This window comes from Octodon degus, unplaced genomic scaffold, assembly GCF_000260255.1.
Source record: "Octodon degus isolate 3935 unplaced genomic scaffold, OctDeg1.0 scaffold00011, whole genome shotgun sequence".
Classification (NCBI taxonomy): Eukaryota; Metazoa; Chordata; class Mammalia; order Rodentia; family Octodontidae; genus Octodon; species Octodon degus.
Window position 1 is genome coordinate 359,232 of NW_004524587.1, and position 17,692 is coordinate 376,923.

Genomic DNA, 17,692 nt, shown 5'->3' on the forward strand with positions numbered 1-17,692 from the left:
AAAAAAAAAAAAAGGAAAGAGAGCCCCAAAGTAGTAACCCTAATAATAACGCCTTTGAGCAGATTTCGCTACTCTGGAATGGTTCTGTTCTTCTGAGCAAGGCCGTCTCCCTCTCCAGAAGGAAGCTGCTCCAGGGAACCCCAGCTTGGTCCTCCATGGCCAGCCCTGACATCAGGGATCCTCAGCCAGGGCCCACGGGGGGCCTGGCCCCAGGGCTGCCCACCCGCCCAGGTGATAAGGAGACAGCTCGTGGCCAGTGACACTGCCAGCCACCTCCATGGATATGCCCGCTACAAGTGGCAGGTACCCTGCCCGGCCGGAGGGGACCCCACGCTCCCTGCTGCGAGATCAGCTCACTTCTCAGTGTCACACGAGCATTAGATGGTTTTGTTATCCACTCGATGAGCACTTACACAACCACGCAGTCCAGGGGCAGGCAGGCAGCAGGAGAGGAGCTTGCAGGCCCCGGGCCACGACGGATGCTCCCTGGAGCGGGTGAGTGTCCAGCCTGGTCCCAGAGACCCAGCGCGGCCCCTCCCCATCCAGTGCCACTCCCAGGCTGTCACACTCCCAAGTGACGATCACCCCCTTTCCCAAGGCAGTGCTCGGGGCACAGGAGGAAAACCAGCTTGGGCCAGGGAATGTTCGTTATTCCCTCTGGGTGCTGGGATTCTCTCTTCTGTTCAAATGCTTCATCTAACTGTTCTACTGTCACCTGAGCTCTCTGTGGCGGTAAAGGGCACCTTTGCAAAACAAGATGTCGATCCTAAGCATCTGTCCAAAAGACCTGTGTCCCCAACTGGTCCCCAGGGCTCACAGCAGCAGTAGTCACAGGTGTCATGGAGATAACCTAAATGTCCTTTGGTGAAAAAACACAGTGGCCAGGCTGGTGGCACACGCCTGGAGCCCCGGCATTCGGGAGGCTGAGGCAGGAGGACGGCCATGAGTTGGAGAAGCTAGCCTGGGCTAGAGTGAGTTCTCGAGGGCAGCCTGAACGACAAAGCAAAACCCCGTCTTAAAAAAAAAAAAAAAAAATGTATATATGCAACGGAATATTGTTCAGCTTCGAAAAGGAAAGAAATTCAGGTACATGCCATAACACCGTGGAACTTGCAAACATCGTGCGACATGACACAAGCCAAGCACAGCAGGGCAGTCGCTGTGGGAGTCCACGCACACTGGGAACCAAGAACAGACCCATTCAGGTGGCCGGGAAGCAGCTGCCTCTGGGGTGGGGTGTGACCAGACACAGAGTTCACACTGGGGATGTACACGGTGTTACGGTTTGTGTCTAGATGTACCCCCAAGGCGTCATGCAGGCTGTCACACATGGGGTGGGGACTTGTAGAGGTTGCGATTAATTCATGATCCAGTGCTGGGATTATGGGTGTGAGTGAGTGCTGCTGGGATTAGGGGTGTGAGTGCTGCTGGGATTAGGGGTATGAGTGCTGCTGGGATTAGGGGTGTGAGTTCTACACTCAGCTGCGGCAAACAGCCCGGATGCGGCACAAGGGACACCGACTCGCTCTCCCTCGCCGCTGTTGCTGCTGCTCCTCCCACTTGCCCTCGCTGTTTATTGACTTCTGTCACCACGCACTGCTGCCCTCGGTGGCCGTGTGCCACTTTGCCTTAGAACCAGCCCAGTATGGACTGAAACCTCCACAAACTGCAAGCTCAATAAACCTTTCCTTCCTTTATTTTGGGTGTCAGGTATTTTGTCCCAGCAATGAGAGAAAAGTAACTGAGACAGACGGTGCTGGGCGCCGGGATGGTCTCAGCACTCTACGCGGTCAATGCTCCTACTCGAATGGTGCACTCACGAGTGTTTAAAGTAAGTTTACAGGGTGTCTATTTTACCACTGTAAAAAAATTTAGACAGCACTTCTAATGCCAAAAAGAATGAATGGGATGGGCCCCGGCCCTCACTGTCCAGACTCCCCGACCGACACAGAGCAGATAAGAAGCAAACAAGACGCTGTGCAGGGGGAGGGACGGTGTCTGTGGTGAGCTCTCGCACTGGGCCTCGGATTCCCCAACTGAAAAGCTGAAGTGACCGCCTCCACCCAGCCACTTCGCAATTATTTCTTACCTGCAAACCCCCAGGGCTGGGGTGAATCGTGAATCAGGAGTGGGGTGCAGGGAGCTCCCCGCCCTGGCTGGGCAACGTAGGCCTGGGACTAGGCTACGGGCTGCAGAAGGAACAGCCAGCACCGTAGGACCTTCTGTGTCCAACTGGCACCCGCTCTGTCTTCCCTGGAGTGGAGCTAAGGGAAGGGTGTGAGGGACCCTGGAAGTACCCTGAGGGCCCCAGGAAAAGCGCAGGGCCTGGCCCTGACCCCAGGTTCCTCGGGCCTGGTACCCTGTCCCCTCTCCTGCGACCCAGGGACAGGACCACTCCAGGGCGGCAGAGAGGAGAGACCTCGTGCCACACAAGGGCTGGCAGAATCCACTCTTTCATCCAGCCTTGCCTTTGGCATCAGTGCCCAGCTTGGCAGGCAGCAGCTTGGACGGATCACCCTACAAAATCCTTGGGGAGAGCAGAGAGGCCGCCCCACACGGGGCACACCTTCTTCGGCAAACCTGAGGATAGAAAAAGCGCAACAGCCACCCTACTAACCTGCCACATGTGGTGGGGCAACAAAGCGGGCAGCAGGGAAAGTCTCCGACTACTTTTCTTGGCTCAGGAACACGCAGATGCAAAACCCAGCAGCGAAGCTGCTGTCCCAGCAAAGCTGCCAGCCCACTTGAGAGCTTCCTCCCCTCGCTCGGGTCATTTAAGGGCTGCACTCAAGGGACTGCCCGCAGCTGGGTGCCGGCTAGTTTCAGAAGAGGCAAAGCGAACGACGAAAACCACGTTGGGGTCCTTTAGATGTTCACATCCAAAGTGGGCCCTTGGCTTCATTTCTTCATGCCTGCCTGGTCCCGCCAAAGTCACAGGGAAGCCAGATGTGGCGGCGCACACCTACGATCCCAGCACTCCGGAGGGAGGCGAGGCTGCAGGATCCCCTCGAGTTCAAGGCCAGCCTGGGCCAAGAGTTCAAAGCCAGCCTGCACTACACAGACGGCATGCTCATAAATAAATAAATGAATGAGTGATGAATGAATGATGCTGTGGCCCCCAGGACGGAGAAATGCTTTAGAACTGGCCTTCCAAGAGGACACCCGCTGACTGCGGCTGACTTGGCTGACTTGCCTGGGGGCCCAGGCCATAGAGATTCAGTAACAGTAACAACATCTTACAGCTTGATGGATCTGAGCCAAATCCAAGGTGTTCAAAGGCAGAATTGGCTGCAGCCTACTTGGACATTTTCTGTACGTGTTTTCTCATGCTTAGTGTCCTCTTGTCCTTGTCCATCGAGGGTCTGTGCTCATCTGTTCCTCTGCCCTACATGCCACGGAGGTGAAGTGGCCAAGGCTGCCCCGTGTGTCGGAGAGTTCGCTCATCTGCTGGGCAGGGCTGAGTGGGCCCAGCACCTGCCAGGCCTGAGGAATGGTGCGCAAGTGACCACGGGGCTCTCTGCCGCTGTGCTCAGCCTGGCTAGAGAGTGGAGAAGGCTTTGAAATCTGAAAACAACCATTCTAGGGCCAAGAAGTGCCAACCTTGAAGCTCCAGACTAGGATAAGGGGAAAAACATTTCGCTATAAGCAAGAGACTAAACACGGCTCAAGAAGCGAAGAACAGTGCACAGATAAACCTGCTTCCCTGGAGGAGCGGGACCCGGAGCCGAGCCTCGATCCTTCCTGCTTGATGAAGGTTTCCTCATCTCTGGGCAAGGTTCCGTTTCTGGCCACTGTGAAGTGTCACAGGCCCAGACAGGATTTCTAAACTTGGGGTAGGGATGGGTACGGGGGGGGATGAATCCCAAGGAATGCCCAAATTATAGATGCTGGAAAAAAAAAAAAAAAAACAGTGCCAACCTTGATCAGCCCATCATCTTAGCATTTCGCCAGGAAAGAATCCACAGCATTCGGCAAAGGAGTGAGTCACTCACTGAAGTCTACACCGGGTGACCCAGAACACCCAAGCGTCGTGCACAAGGCTTTGTGGTTGGGATCTACGAGTGGAGGGAGACACACCCCTCATCAGCTGGATGTAAGGATGGAAATGAGATGGGGACTGAAGGGACAAACAGATCACCCTCCAGAGCTGGTCACATGGCAGGTACGTGGGCTGCAGTGTAAGTGGGTGGGATAGAAGGGATTAAAAAATGATGGCTACAGAGCCAGGTGAGGACGAAAACAGGCCCGGGGCTGGGATGCGCCATGAGTGCCTGCCTGGCACACAGGAGGCCCTGGGTTCGATCCCCAGCACGGAATGCAAGTGCAGCTGGGGTTGGGGTTCGGGGAGCCCCCATCCATGAAGACAGCCAAGCACCTTTTGTTTAGATATAGACTCTCAACCACAAGTCAGCACCCCAGTCTTTGTAGCTCCCCTGAGAGTTCCTAACTACTCTGGGCCTTGTGTTCCTACAGTAGTCTAAACAGTAGGAAAGGCTGAACCCCAACACCAAGAGGAAACATCTTTCACTCTGCGTGCCTACGATGATTAGCAGTGGCTGCCTCAGGGGTCTCTGGGAAAAGAGATTATGCCAGGATCGATTAGCAACGTCTAGCACAGCCCAAGCCAGGAGGGTGGCAGCAAGCATGTATTTGCCATTCCAGAACTGGATGGCTTGCAGGTTCCCTTTCAACTCTGGCCAGCTCTGATTCTAATTATATAAATAAAGAAGGGGGAAGGGGCAAATGCAAAACAGACCTAACATTTTCCAACATGGGCCATGGCTGAATTTGGCCAAGCCGACACTGGCTGCCTGGCCAGCCCGGCTTCTTGCCACATGGGAGGAAGTGGAAAACATCAGATCTGCTGTCTTACGCCCAACAAGACGCCCAAGCCAAGCCAGAGGTCGCAAAAGCATGGGTTTCGCCTGGCTGGCCTGAGCTGCGACACACCTCGCCAGCAAGTGCGCAAGGCGCACAGTAACACCGTGTCCCCACTTTGGGGTTCATGGGGAGGTTCCACCCTGGCCCAACTCCTTGCCCGCACTGAGCCTTGGTGAAGGACGTCACTTCTGGAAACTCAGTTTCCCTCACCCTAGGACTGTCACAATGAGTGCTCACAGCAAGCCCGTGGTGACAGCCTGCCGCACCTGTCCATCTCCACCATTGTCTTCCTTTGAAGGGAGAGAACATTCCAGAAATAATCCAAGGTGAGAAAGCCATTTCTTTCTCTCATCTCGTTTCTTGTGCCCACAGGTAGCTATTCACGCTCACAGAAAAGAGACTCCAGGGAGGAGACAGGGCGGACACAGAGGGGTGTGGTCAGAGGAAACCCAGTGGAGCCCAGGACAGCATGAGAGGTAGCTTCTCCACCAGGACTGACCGTCTGGCCATCTGTGGGTTTCCTGAGACAGGACTTTCACTGCAGAAAGCCCAGGTGGTACCAGGCAGGGTGGCTGGTCACTGTGCTTTCAAAGAAAGCTAGCGGAGGACTACAGCAGCCACCCATGAACCCCAAAGTGGGGACCAGGGAACAAGACCTCAATCTGCTCCTCTTCCTCCTCATCTCCCTCCGACTCTCTGCTGGCTGCACTACCCCAAGAGAGTGGGCCCAGAGGCCTAGATGCCGGCCACCTGGTCAGGTCCTCAGGCACAGAGAAGGCGGGCCCAGGAGGGTTACGGTCCAGGGAAGGAAGGAAGAGACAGGGACCCAAGTCCACTCTGCAGTGGCCAGGCTCCACCTCTCCAAAGGCCTGGCAGTCCTCACCAACAGGCGGGAAAGGGTGGGGATGTCACCCCCTGCAGGACGGGACAAAGGGACATGGTCAGTGCTCCGGACCCAGTCTGGACCACTCAAACGTGGGCCTGGTGCAGCCTGGAGGAAGAAGCCCCCTGTAGCTGGTGGAGATGTAGACAAGGTGACCATTGAGAGTGAGTGAGGTCCCAGTGCACAGTGAGTCACCCCCAGGAGGAGAGCGTGGCCCCCTGGACTGTGCCTGGAGTAGGTGCAGGTGGGGAAGCCCAGGCAGAAAGGTTCCTGGCCATGGGTCCAAGGCCCACCCAGATGCGGCCAGAACCCCAGAGAGGTTTCTCCTATCCCTGTGCAGGACTGAGGCTACACTCAGATGCAGCCACATGTCAGAGGCAATATCGTTGAGGAAAAAAAAAGCAACTTTCAATTCTGTTTTTTAATCATATTTTCCAAGGTCCAAATCTTATTTCCCAAGTCCTGCTGCAGAGAGCTGAGGTGCAAGCTACGGTGACCTCTTAATGCTCCCAGAGCGGTTCCCCCTGCTCCAGGCAGAGACCTGCAGGCTCCCCCGGATCCCAGCATGGAACCCCCTTTGACTCTGAGGTCACCAGGAGACTTCTCTGTCCCTTCATGGCCTGGGACAAGTCCAGGCCCCCTCATCCAGCAAGCGCACTCCTGAGAAGGCCTGCAGTGACACGGTGACCCTGGATGAGTGGCCCTGGCCTGCCTTCCAGTTTGTGATCCCAGAGGAAGCAGGTGCAGAGTGGGTGACCCTGATGGGGCAGAACTGGTGCCAGGACAGCAATGGCGGAGGTGGCAGTGGCAGGAAGTACACACACTCACGGAGCACCCCAGGGCCTCGTTGCCCCCACCCTCGGGACAACCTAGCAAGGAGCCCTTCTCTTTGATCCTCGGGAAACAACTGGACTTTCCGCTGGACAAACACAAAAGGTCTGAGTCCAAACCAAGCTGGCCAACGCTCAGCGTCACCATGCAGACAAGTGTCCCCTCTGGGAAGCAACAGGCTGCCAGGAAGGGTCTTTCACCCTCACCCCGACATCCCCCCAGCGCACACTGAGAACCCACAGGGGACACCTCTTCTAAAAGGTGCCCGAGTGGCCACAGCGTGGGCCCCATGTGGAGCACTCAGCTGTCAGTGGGACTCCGGGGCAGAGGTCCTAGCCATGCACCCTCCACCCGTTAAGGACTGCCGGCAGGACCCCAAACAACTCCAACCTTGCTTTTGGTATCTTTTTTGGAGATGTGGTTCAACTGGCTCCAAAGAGCAGCAGGGCCCCTTGCATAGCCTGGAGTAGATAAAGCAACTGAACCCCCAAAACGGCCTCCATTTGGCTGGGAGGGGAGAGGCAGGATCTGGGCACTGTCCTTACACCCAAACTTCCTAATACTAATTTTTCTTTCTCTTTTCCCTCTGAATGATGTAATTCTCTATCTGACAACTCAGATCTCTATGGTCCTGAGTCACCAGGGCAAAGGCAAGGTAGTGGAGGAGTAACCGGGAGGGGCCACAGGTGGGGGGTGCTTGGGAAACCCCAGCCAGCCAGGATTTTCTTCCCAGCTATACAGCGCCCTAAAGGCAAGAAGGAAAGAAGCCAACACTGCAGCCCCATGGTTCCCTGTAACCCTCAGGGACAGGGCTGAAGGAACACAATGATTTGGGAACAGTACCCTGGTAATGAAGGGGGTCAAGACCGGCAACACAGCCCAATACCCTAGAGTACACAGGAGAGGCCACCCTGACAATGAGGGTGATGACAGCATCCCCTCCCAGGGTATCATGGGAAATCAATGGGTGTCAAAACAGCACCCTTTCTCAGGTCATCATGGGAAATCAATGTGAAGACAGCATCCCCTCCCAGGGCAACATGGGAAATCAATGTGAAGACAGCATCCCCCTCCCAAGGCATCATGGGAAATCAAGGCTTGTCAAAAGAATGGCGTAGGCCCCACATCAACAGCTCAAAAGATGTGAACTTGTCTGACCCCTGCTTAGCACAGAGCTGGTGCTCAGCAAGGGGACTTAGTGTCAGCGATGTGAAGAGATGCACACGTACCCAGCATGAACTCCTCCATCTCTGATGTTAACAGTGCCTTTCAGGGCAGTGGGACTGTAGGGGACCCTTCCCAGTTCGGAAGACCAACATCACCCCTGTGCCATTAATTTCATCTTGTCTTCCATGTGGGGAGGTAAATATCTAGTGATAGGACAGACTGCTCCAGGCCACCACTTGGGAAGGGCCACCCAGGCAGGCAGAGATGCTCCCAGCAGAAAGAGGCAGCTCAGGAAGGCACCATGGCTCAGAGACACTGAAAGGTAGCTGTGTCATGCTGGCTGTAGCCACAGGTGCATTCCTCAAAGCCAGGGGAAACTGAGGCTCCGCAGGCTGAGTGCCCATTGCAGGATCAACAAGGGCAGGGGAGAAGTACTCCTTGTCCTGGAGACAGGGCTGCAGGAAGCCAGCTGGGCAACATGAGACTGGGCCCTGAAAAACCCTCCCTCTTCCACAAGGCCCTGTCCACGGGAGCTGCCCCGTGGCCTTTGTGAACCTCTGCTGTTGAAGGCCCAAAGCCCTGCTCACCCATACATGCCAGGGGTGGCTAGACTCTGAGCCACCACCCAGTACCAAAGGTTACAAGGCAGATAAGAGGCGATTTTGCTTCCCTGAGCCTCTGTGTGTCCACCGGTAGAATGGCGACAACAGTATCCCCTCTCAGGGAATCATGGGAAATCAATGAGCATCAAGACAGAACCAGGGATACAGTAGATACCATGTGAGTGTCAGCTGTTGTTACAGATGCCTTACTGGTCATTCGGCCCTCCTTGCCACAGCTGTGTGGTTACTGGAGCTTGTAGAGGACACTGGCTCACAGGTCAGCTCACCTGCGTACCAGCTGTAGACCTGAAATTCTTGTGTTCAAGCCAAGAGTAGTGGCCCCTGCCTACAACCCAGCACTTAGAAGGCTGAGGCAGAAAGACCTCTGAACTACAAAGAGTTCAAGGCCAGGCTGAACTACCTAACAAGACCCTGTCTCAAAAAGCCAAAATTAAAAAAAGAAAAGGAAAGCTCTTGAGGCCTGTTTCCCCTCTGGCCTTGTGGGGACTGAATACATGAACAGGGCTGAGGACTCAACCTCACACAGCTGGAAGAGATGACGGCTCCAAGCTCGGCCACTCTCTGCTCCTCTGACCTGGGCTCTGTCTGACCTACTGGGTCCCTGCTCCAAGAAGCCACTTCAGTCTGCCCCAAGCAGGGAGCAACAGATGGCAGCAAGTCCTGGCTCCCCTTCTCAGCATGCAGCCCTGGCCCTGGCCTGGCACCGCCTCCCCAAGACAGGGTCACTTCTGCGTCCCCTGCAGTGGGCCCACCTGTTCCCTTGGCCGCAGCACAGGGGCCGCTGACCCGAGAGCCCAGAGCTGGGCTGGGCCCGCAGACCTCAAGGAAGACAAGACAGGAGCAGGAGGAGCTCGGACCAGCTTCTGCGCCCCAGAGGCCTGCGGGTAAAAGCCTAGGTGCTAGGGTCAGCGGATAGCTCAGCGGGCTAAGCACCCACTTTGAAAGCGCAGGGACCAGGGGTTCAATCCCCGGCCCACAAGCGGTGCTGGCCCCACTCCCCGAGCACACTGAGCCAGCGAATGAGTCTGGGGATGGTGGTGCACACCTGTAATCCCAGTGCTAGGGAGGCTGAAAACAGGAGGATCACTATGAGACCGAGCTGCACAGTGAGACCTGGTACCAAATACATTAAAATAAAAAGTCCAGGAACAGGGGCTTTTTAGCGTGGTGCAGCCCACGCTAAGCAGGATACACATATGTGCTACAGACCTGAAGCGGGGGAGGACAGTGACACGAAAGACACGAGGGCCAGCAGCTCAAGGACAGAGGATGTACAAGGTGCTCCCAACCAGGCAGCCACAGCAACCCTGCCTTGGTTTCCCCTACGGAACCCGCCTGGCACAAGGAAACATGAACCACACACGGGGCCCAGGATGGACACACATGCCACGGCCTGCTGCATGCCTGGAGCCTCGAGCCCTGGCAGTGAGGACGGTGCCCGACTTCCAGAAGCACAGCGGCACCCTGCACACATAGCACACGGTGACAGCCCTTGGCCCTCGCCTTTCCACACCAGTGACCTGGAGTCACTATGCCACATGACGGACGTGGGGGCCCCATGCCGACAAGCTGTGCTGATAAGCCACTGAGGTCACAACAAGATGTCGGTGCAGGGCGGGAATGATGTGTGTGCACCCGATGGACATGCATACACATGCACGCTCACATGCATGCTACACACACACACACACACACACACACACACACACACACACAGAGTCACAACTGGCTTGGACTCAACGCCCCCTCGCAGTTCTCCTCAGCTGAGTCTCCTCAATGAGGCCTGTAAAATGAAAATAATCCTCCCTACCTCACAGAGCTCAGCAGGTCTGCCTGCCCTGTCCTTCCTGACCAGAGGAGGCTACAAACCTCCCCTTCAGCTACCAGCCTGGAGCCTGGGAGCCCCAGGAGACCACACTGTTCACACAACCTTTCCAGTGCTCGCCTTACTCCCAGCACTCAGGAGGCTGAGGCAGGAGGACTGCCATGAGTTTGAGGTCAAGTTGTGCTCCACAGTGAGTTCAAGGCCAGCCTGAACTACATAGGGAGACCCTGTTATAAAAAGCTAAAAAATAATAAAAATAGATATCCTCTCCAGGGAAACAGCTCTGCTCCTGGCCCCTCTGCCGTCTCAGTTCTGCCCACGCTCCCCATTGTCTCACCCGTCCGTCACCCTTTCAGTGGACCCAGAGGAGGGCAGATGCAGCTCACAGAGAGAGCTGGGAGGGTATCCAGGAGGTGGGTGGGACAGCGCCCTCATCTTCTCATGCCTGTGATGCCAGCAAGGAGTCACCCAGGTGTCACCCGCTTGTGGCCCCGGCTGCAACCTGGACCCTGCAGATGCCCCTAGACTGCATGGGGAGCCAAGATGTTTGGAAGCAGGGGAGCCTGGCCTGCTTAACTCAGGCTCGCAGCCCCTGAGGCGCTGGGCAGAGGCCCAGGACGTCAGGAGCCCACCCCTCTGCTTCTGTCCAGGCACAGCTCAGCGGCACAGCCACACCAGACAGCTCCGGATCCCAGCATCCCCGGAGCCAGGTCCTGAACAATGGGAGCTGGTTTTCCAAAGTTTGCATCATCAGAGACTCAATGCACTGCTCAAAGTTTCTTCCCTACTGGGGTTGAGAAGTAGCGGGGATTTTAAAAAGAGAAAAACCATGACAGAGGCCTAGAATGGAAACTCGATGGCAAGGAGCAGTTAGGCAGAAACTGACCACAGGGCCTTTGGTGGATGCCGGCCACTTTGTGAGTAATTTAGTTTTCCTTGTCTTTTTCTTTTTTCTGTGTTGGGGATTGAACCTGTGCCTCAGGCAAACTCAGCAAGCGCTCTCTCCTGGCCTTACCAGGTGATTCTCTGTGACCCAGACCCAGGGCGCTGCCCTTGTCCCTGTCCCTGGACAGCTCTCCCTCCTCTGGGCATCCAGAGGGCTCCTTCCCTGGCCACCTGGCCGCAGCACCCACCTGCCCACTGACTGTCCAAGATCCTATTCAGCACTCGTGGCCTCTGACTCGCTCCGGGTGAATGAATGAACCCGAGCCCCACCCACCTCGCCGTGCTGCAATGTGCTCTGTGCAGATGGGGACAGTGCGGAGGTGGCCGGCCCTTGCTCACCTGTCTGCTGTCAAGCCTGTGTCCTCACCACACCCTCCCCTGGGGCTCAGTGACCTCCACCACTTCCCTGGCAGAACACCCCTCGAGGTGTACAGAGATGGCTCCTGTCCCCAAGAGAAACGATTTTGCTCCGCGATCCCCTCTGCACCCCCACACACAGAGCAGATTCCACCCTGACACACACGCATGATCACACGTGCCCGTGCACACATGCCAGCTCAGGCCCTGGTCAGGGCTTTGCTGGGGCAAGCAAAATATCCTTCTAAGCACAGCAGGGTGTGGTGGTGCACACCTGTCCTCTCAGCCCCGGGGAGGCTGAGGCAAGAGGGCTGCAGGGAGTTTAAGGTCAACTTAGAGTACACAGTGAGACTCTCAAAAAACCCAAAACAGGGCCTGGGGAGACCGCTCAGTAGATAGAATAAGTGCCTGCATGGCAAGCCCAAGGTTCTGAGTTCAATCCCCAGTACTGAAAAACAAAACAAAAAACATATAAACCAAAGAAACACGACCCCCAACCCCAACCCCCTCAGAATACACTGGATGCCTATTGGCTAGAGGAGTGAGGAAGAGAAATTCTCACTTCCCCCTTCCTCTGTCCTAGGCTTAGCCACCTGGCTTCCTCACTGGAGAAAGCAGGAAGTCTGGGGACAAAAAAATAATGATCTCAGGAGATACAGCTCAGGGCTTTGAGTGCCCAGTTGAGACCTGTCAGATCCCCCATTTATATATGTCCTTTTAGCTCCTGATGGGGCCGGCTGTTAGACCCTCTGAGGGGGCTCCCTGTACTGGGGCATTCAGTCAGAGCAAAGCATGACTCCTTCCCAAAAAGAAAGCAAACATTCATATCGTCAAAAGGTGAACAACTCCACTAAATAAAAATGTAATGTGTTTGAAATACAAAACAACTGAGACTAACCTAAATGTCCATCCAAAGGGGATGGTCTCCCCATTGGTGGAAAACTATGCATCACTGAAAAAGAATAAGGCAGCTACATATATATGGATCATGAATGATCTCCAGACTGTGCAACAAACAACAACAACACAGACCTGGGTTGTCGGCAAGGATATAAGCAGTGGGCCACAGTGTCTGCCTCAGAGAGCAGGATGGCAGAGAGGGGCTGTGGGGACAAAGAACAGGACAAGCTTCGCCTTCATCACATGCCTTGTTGTGTAAACTATATTTGATCTGTGCTTATGGGGAAAAATATTCTTTTAAAGAGATTATGCTGTGCCCCCTGAGGAGTTTTTCTTAAGCTACCTGCAATAATCTCATTGTCTTCATACACAACAGATCTGCTCACCGCCCCGAGCCATCCCCAGAGTACTATGTGTCTCTGGAGACTTCTCTCCAGAGACTGCCATTTTTAAGTAGCAAAACTCTTTTCCATGTGGACAGAACTTCACGAAGCTCTTTCGGGGCATTGAGGAAGCCAGGACTCGGAATGCTGCGAGCCGGCTGCTCCATGGGGACCTGCTCCAACTCCTTCTTCCCATGGCACGCAGCTCCACACAGAGCAAAGAGCTCCGAGTCATCCAGCCCAGAAGTTGGAAGTTCTAAATTCAGACCCAGCGCTGCTCCCGGTACCCCAGAGTTGCTCTGCCCCCAGAGGGATACCCTATGCCAGGCGGCCCTGCTTAATCTCATTTAATCCTTTAACCAAAGGCATAACTGGCCCATCTCAACTACCCATGCTGACAAAAGCTCCAGCCAGGTGCCCCGGGAGAGTAAAGTCCAGCTTCGTCTGCTCACCCACGCACCGTGAGGGTCTGGGACACTGTGTCTTTAGAAGGAGTCACAGGCCAGGAAGGAGGGATGGGACAAGACACCTACTACCTCTCCTGGCTCAATTCTGTGGAGCCAGAAAGGGCCTTGCTCTTCATTAAATGCACCGATATACTCCGGGCTAGCTGCACCGAGGATGGGGGTGTCATTCCTTCCACCCCCGTGGCAATCAGACACGTTATCCAGGAAACGAATCTGAGACATTCCACGTCTTCCTATGACAAATTTTTAAAAATTCTTAGTGTTTACTAACTGCCTTGAGAAACACCAACTACAACGTCAAAGGCAGGAAGGAGGGGCACACTCAGGAGCGGGGGGTGTGACAAAAATGAAGGAAACCAGGGTTGGGGGGATCGCAGCAGAGGGTATGGATTGCCCAGTCTCTGGACACGAACCAGCTGGGAACGTGACACACGATGGGTGTCGGCATTCACCACGCAGATTCCCTCCCTTCCCCTCAAACACCAGGCTAAAGCGATGCAGAGGGAGAATAAAGGGGGCTTCTCTCATCCCCTCCAACCAATGCCCAGAAACAGCTCAATCAAGCAGCAGAGCAGGGTAAATTTTAAAACCAGCTACAGACTGAAGAATACGGAAGGCTGGGGTCTCTGAGGCCCCAGCTCTGGCATGGTACATGAAGGAAGGACTCTGCAGACCAGACCCACCAATCCAAGACACCGTGTGCGCATTTGGGAAAAAGGAAGACGCAGTAAGAGGTAAGCAGCTTATTTGTACCTCTTTGGTACACAGGAAACAAAGCCCACAGACAAAGCCCTCCGCCGGCGGACAAACATGCCTAGCAGGTGATCAAATTCAGCAAGATGGATTCTGGTCTTGCTGAACGCAGACGCTTATGCACAACTCCTGGCTGTTGGTGACAACCCACACCATGGTGACAGCGGCCAAGGGCCCAGGGAGGCACAGAGAACTGGGGGCATGGGATGCAAAAAGGGGAACATGAGACAGCACCACGGAGTGGGCAGGGCAGGGGCACCCCAGCACCCTCCCTCAGCCCAGGAGCTGTCTCCTTTGTTCAGAGCCTTCCAAAGCTGCCAAGCATCCACCTGGCCTGTGTACCCTCCGCGTGGGGCTAGCTGTTGCTCAGCAGGGATTTAATCAGTAACCAGCCCAGGAGAGGAGGCTCACAGGGCAAAGTTCACAGCCAGACCTGGAGGGGCGTGGGTCCCTTTGGGAACTCCCAAGCCAACCCGGAACCAGAGAGGCCCAGACTCAGGGGTGCACCAGCTGGAGTCGCCTGTGGAGGGACTGGACCGCTCCGGTGCTTGCACCCCAGCCTGACGCAGCTATGATCCTGGATGCCTGGTCTTTATCTCTCAAGATTCAGTAAATTGGATCAGTTAGTCGGACTCCGAAGATGCTTGGGCAAAAGAGTACATTCGATTTGTTTATTAGTTTTAATCCAGATCAATCACTTTGGGTCCTGTTCCTGAAGCCCACACAAATAACCAAATGATGACCAGAGGGGCTCCCAGCCAGGTTTAAAACGCATGTGATACACACTTGCAGGAAATGACCCCACAGGAAAGGGCCCAGGCCTGTGCTGCGCACTGCAAAGGGCTCGCTGGGGTGCGCTGCACTCCAATTCACCTTTGTTTCATTTGGGCTACTATTTCCCAATAGAGGGCCTGGGCCACACTCTCAAATGCAGACAGATTACATAACGCCTGGGCCTCAGGGAAACCCCACAGGGCTCCTGTGCCTCCCCAAGAGCCTGAGAGCCTGACACCAACCAGGTGACTCAGGATGGGACAGGACCACAGGTGGCAACCCCAACTCCCTCTGGCCTGGAGGCCGCTGCCCAGCGCAGATGTCCACAGCAGCCCGACCTCCGCACTCCCAGGCTGTGAGGATCAGGGGCACCAGTGCCCCCACTGGAACCCCCCGAAGAGCTAGGTGGAAGGCCACCATTGCCTACAGGCCTCAGTGACAGTGACAACAGGGAGAGTCAGGGGACGGTGCCAGCCCACTGCATACTTCCTTGTAGCTCCTCTTTCCACATTTCCTAGGGCCACAGTGAGGCTCCACATCATGATCCTCAGTCCCAGGACCGGAAATCACAGGTGCCCTTCCCAAGGGCCCATGCTCCCAAAGGTGCAGCCCACCTCAGCTGGCACAGGTAGGCAAGGGCCTGCGTGAGAATCCAGTGCGTGGCTCCGACCCCCTTCTTCCTGTCTCCCAGCACACCTCTGGGGCAGCCAGGGTAGGTGGGGGGGCCTTTCACCTTCGCAGCTGAAATCCCCCCAAGTCAGGAAGACCAGCAGCCCTGCAACTCCGCGCCCTGCAACTCTCCTCGCTTCTTGCAGCTCAGCCTGGGTCTTCCAACACAGATAGATCCTCTCAACCATTTCCCTCTCCCTCCAGCTCTCCTTCCTTTCCAAGGTGGCAGAAAAAGAAAGGAAAGAAAGAAAGAGAGAGAGAGAGAGAGAGAGAGAGAGAGAGAGAGAGAGAGAGAAAGAAAGAAAGAAAGAAAGAAAGAAAGAAAGAAAGAACAAAGGCCAACAAAGCCCCTCCCTGTACCAGGTGAAAATTCCAAAGCAAGACCCAGGGCCTCCTCAGCCCAGGCAGGCCCCACCAGGGCCTCTGTGAATCCGAAAGCCCCCAGTGCTTGCTAATTTGGGGAAGCTCTCCCTCCATCAAATGAAAACCCAACACCAAGGCCTGTGGCCCCAGGCAGGGCTGCAGACATACACAGTCTAGAAGCAGGATGAGGCATCTCTCCGTGACCAGGGGCCCTGCCTGGAAAAGCAGCCTGCAGAGACTGCACCAGTGTGCCCACAGGAAAGGAAGCACAGGCCGACGCTCAGAGCACCTCAAACCCCAAATTCAGAAGAAAAGTCCTCACCGGCTTCAGGGTTTGGGGGTGGGGGTGGGGAGGAGGATTCTTGGACTAACTTTCCCCCTCCCCATTCCTTGGGACATGTGTCATGGCCTGTGACACACCGCCAAGGGAACATGGATGCCAGAGAAATGTCTACACACGCTACACGTTTGTGACATGCTATGCAAGCGACACCGTTTCCTGCCGGGGCTTTCCTGGCACAGGTGTGAGCAGACACTGGATTCTGCCCCCTCCCACTGTGCTTAGTAAACAGGATCACCGGGTGGGGGGCCCTCTTCTAAGAAGGGGTGACCCCCACAGCCAGGCTCAGGCCAAGCCAGAGCCCATATTTGAAACTGCCCTTGTTTCAAAACACAAAGCATCCTGTTCAGGCTCCTAGCCACTACCCCCACTCTTCCCCTGGAGCCCACCACAGCTGTCTCCCTCCAAGAGGAAGAAGGCCACCATTTGCAGATTCAGTTTCAGCCAGAGATCAACGGTTTCTCCTCTCCCTCTCATCCAGTTGAGCTGGCCCCAATCATACAGTGAAAAACAATAACCCTAACAAAATAGTACCTCCACGACAAAACAGGCGTATATACACGGGCTGCACACACCCCAGGGAGGACCAGGGCTGGCAGAGGCAGCTCTGGGCCAGAACTTGGCCACCCGGGGTCTGAGATGTTCCAGGACCAAGGCCCCCTCCCCTTTGCCAACCTCTCAATGTAGAAAGATTTTCAGAAAGGGAAGCACCCAGTTTTTGCCTGCCAGACAGAAAAGGGAAGAGGAAAAAAAAAAAAAAAGAATAAAAATCCCTAAAGCAAAGAAAGGACTTGGTTTTCCTAATTCTTTCGGTCTGGGTATATTAGGATTTTGACGGGGTGGGGGTTCTCCTGCAGCTCAGGTCAAATAGGGCCTCGTACTTCCAGAAAGGAGACCCCACCACGATCAGGGCCCAGCCTCGCTCCACCCCACGATCTCTACCATCAGAACGCAGGAGCTGGGAACCCAAGGTCTCCAGGCACCCAGTTCGGATGAGCCAAGTCTCAGGGGTCCTGGGGCTCCAGAGCCAGGCGGTGGATCCGAAGACCCGGAGTCCGACCCCAGCCCGGCGCACGAACTAAAAAGGGGGCGCGCGGCTCCCTACCAAGCTGGCCTGGGCCAGGGGCGGCGCAGGGGGCGCCGGGTCTTGGCTGTGGGGCGCGCGCGTGGGAAGCCCCGGGCCGACCGCCGCGCGAAGCGACTCACCGTGGCCGACGCCAGGCTGTTGTCCGCCAGCGTTAGGTGGTGCGGCTCCCAGCGCCTCAGGAACTTGGAGGTGAGGATCTTGCTGAGAAAGGTCCGCGGGTGCCGGATGACACAGACCTGGATGTCGCCCTCCTGCAGCAGCTTGTACCTCATCCCGTTGCAGAGCAGAAGGGCCCGGCGGCAGGGCACAGCGCCCATCTTCGTGCCCTCGGGGGCCGGCACGTCGCCCCCCAGCAGCGGCTTGGTCTCTTCGATCTGCCGGGGGTCGCCGCCGCCGCCCGAACTGCTGGTCACATCCATGGCCGCGCGCGCGCGCGCGGGGGGC

The 17,692-nt window shown here is 55.8% G+C and overlaps 1 protein-coding gene across 1 annotated transcript in view; it reads right to left on the reverse strand.

Moving 5' to 3' along the window:
- Positions 1-17,686, reverse strand: part of Cmip (c-Maf inducing protein) — a 190,752-nt gene extending 173,066 nt beyond the window's left edge. Inside the window, exon 1 of the mRNA XM_004625758.2 lies at positions 17,368-17,686. Coding sequence (XP_004625815.1) covers positions 17,368-17,667 — 300 coding nt within the window. The 5' untranslated portion in view covers positions 17,668-17,686. The remainder of the gene's footprint in view (positions 1-17,367) is intronic.
- Positions 17,687-17,692: the final 6 nt, after the last annotated feature.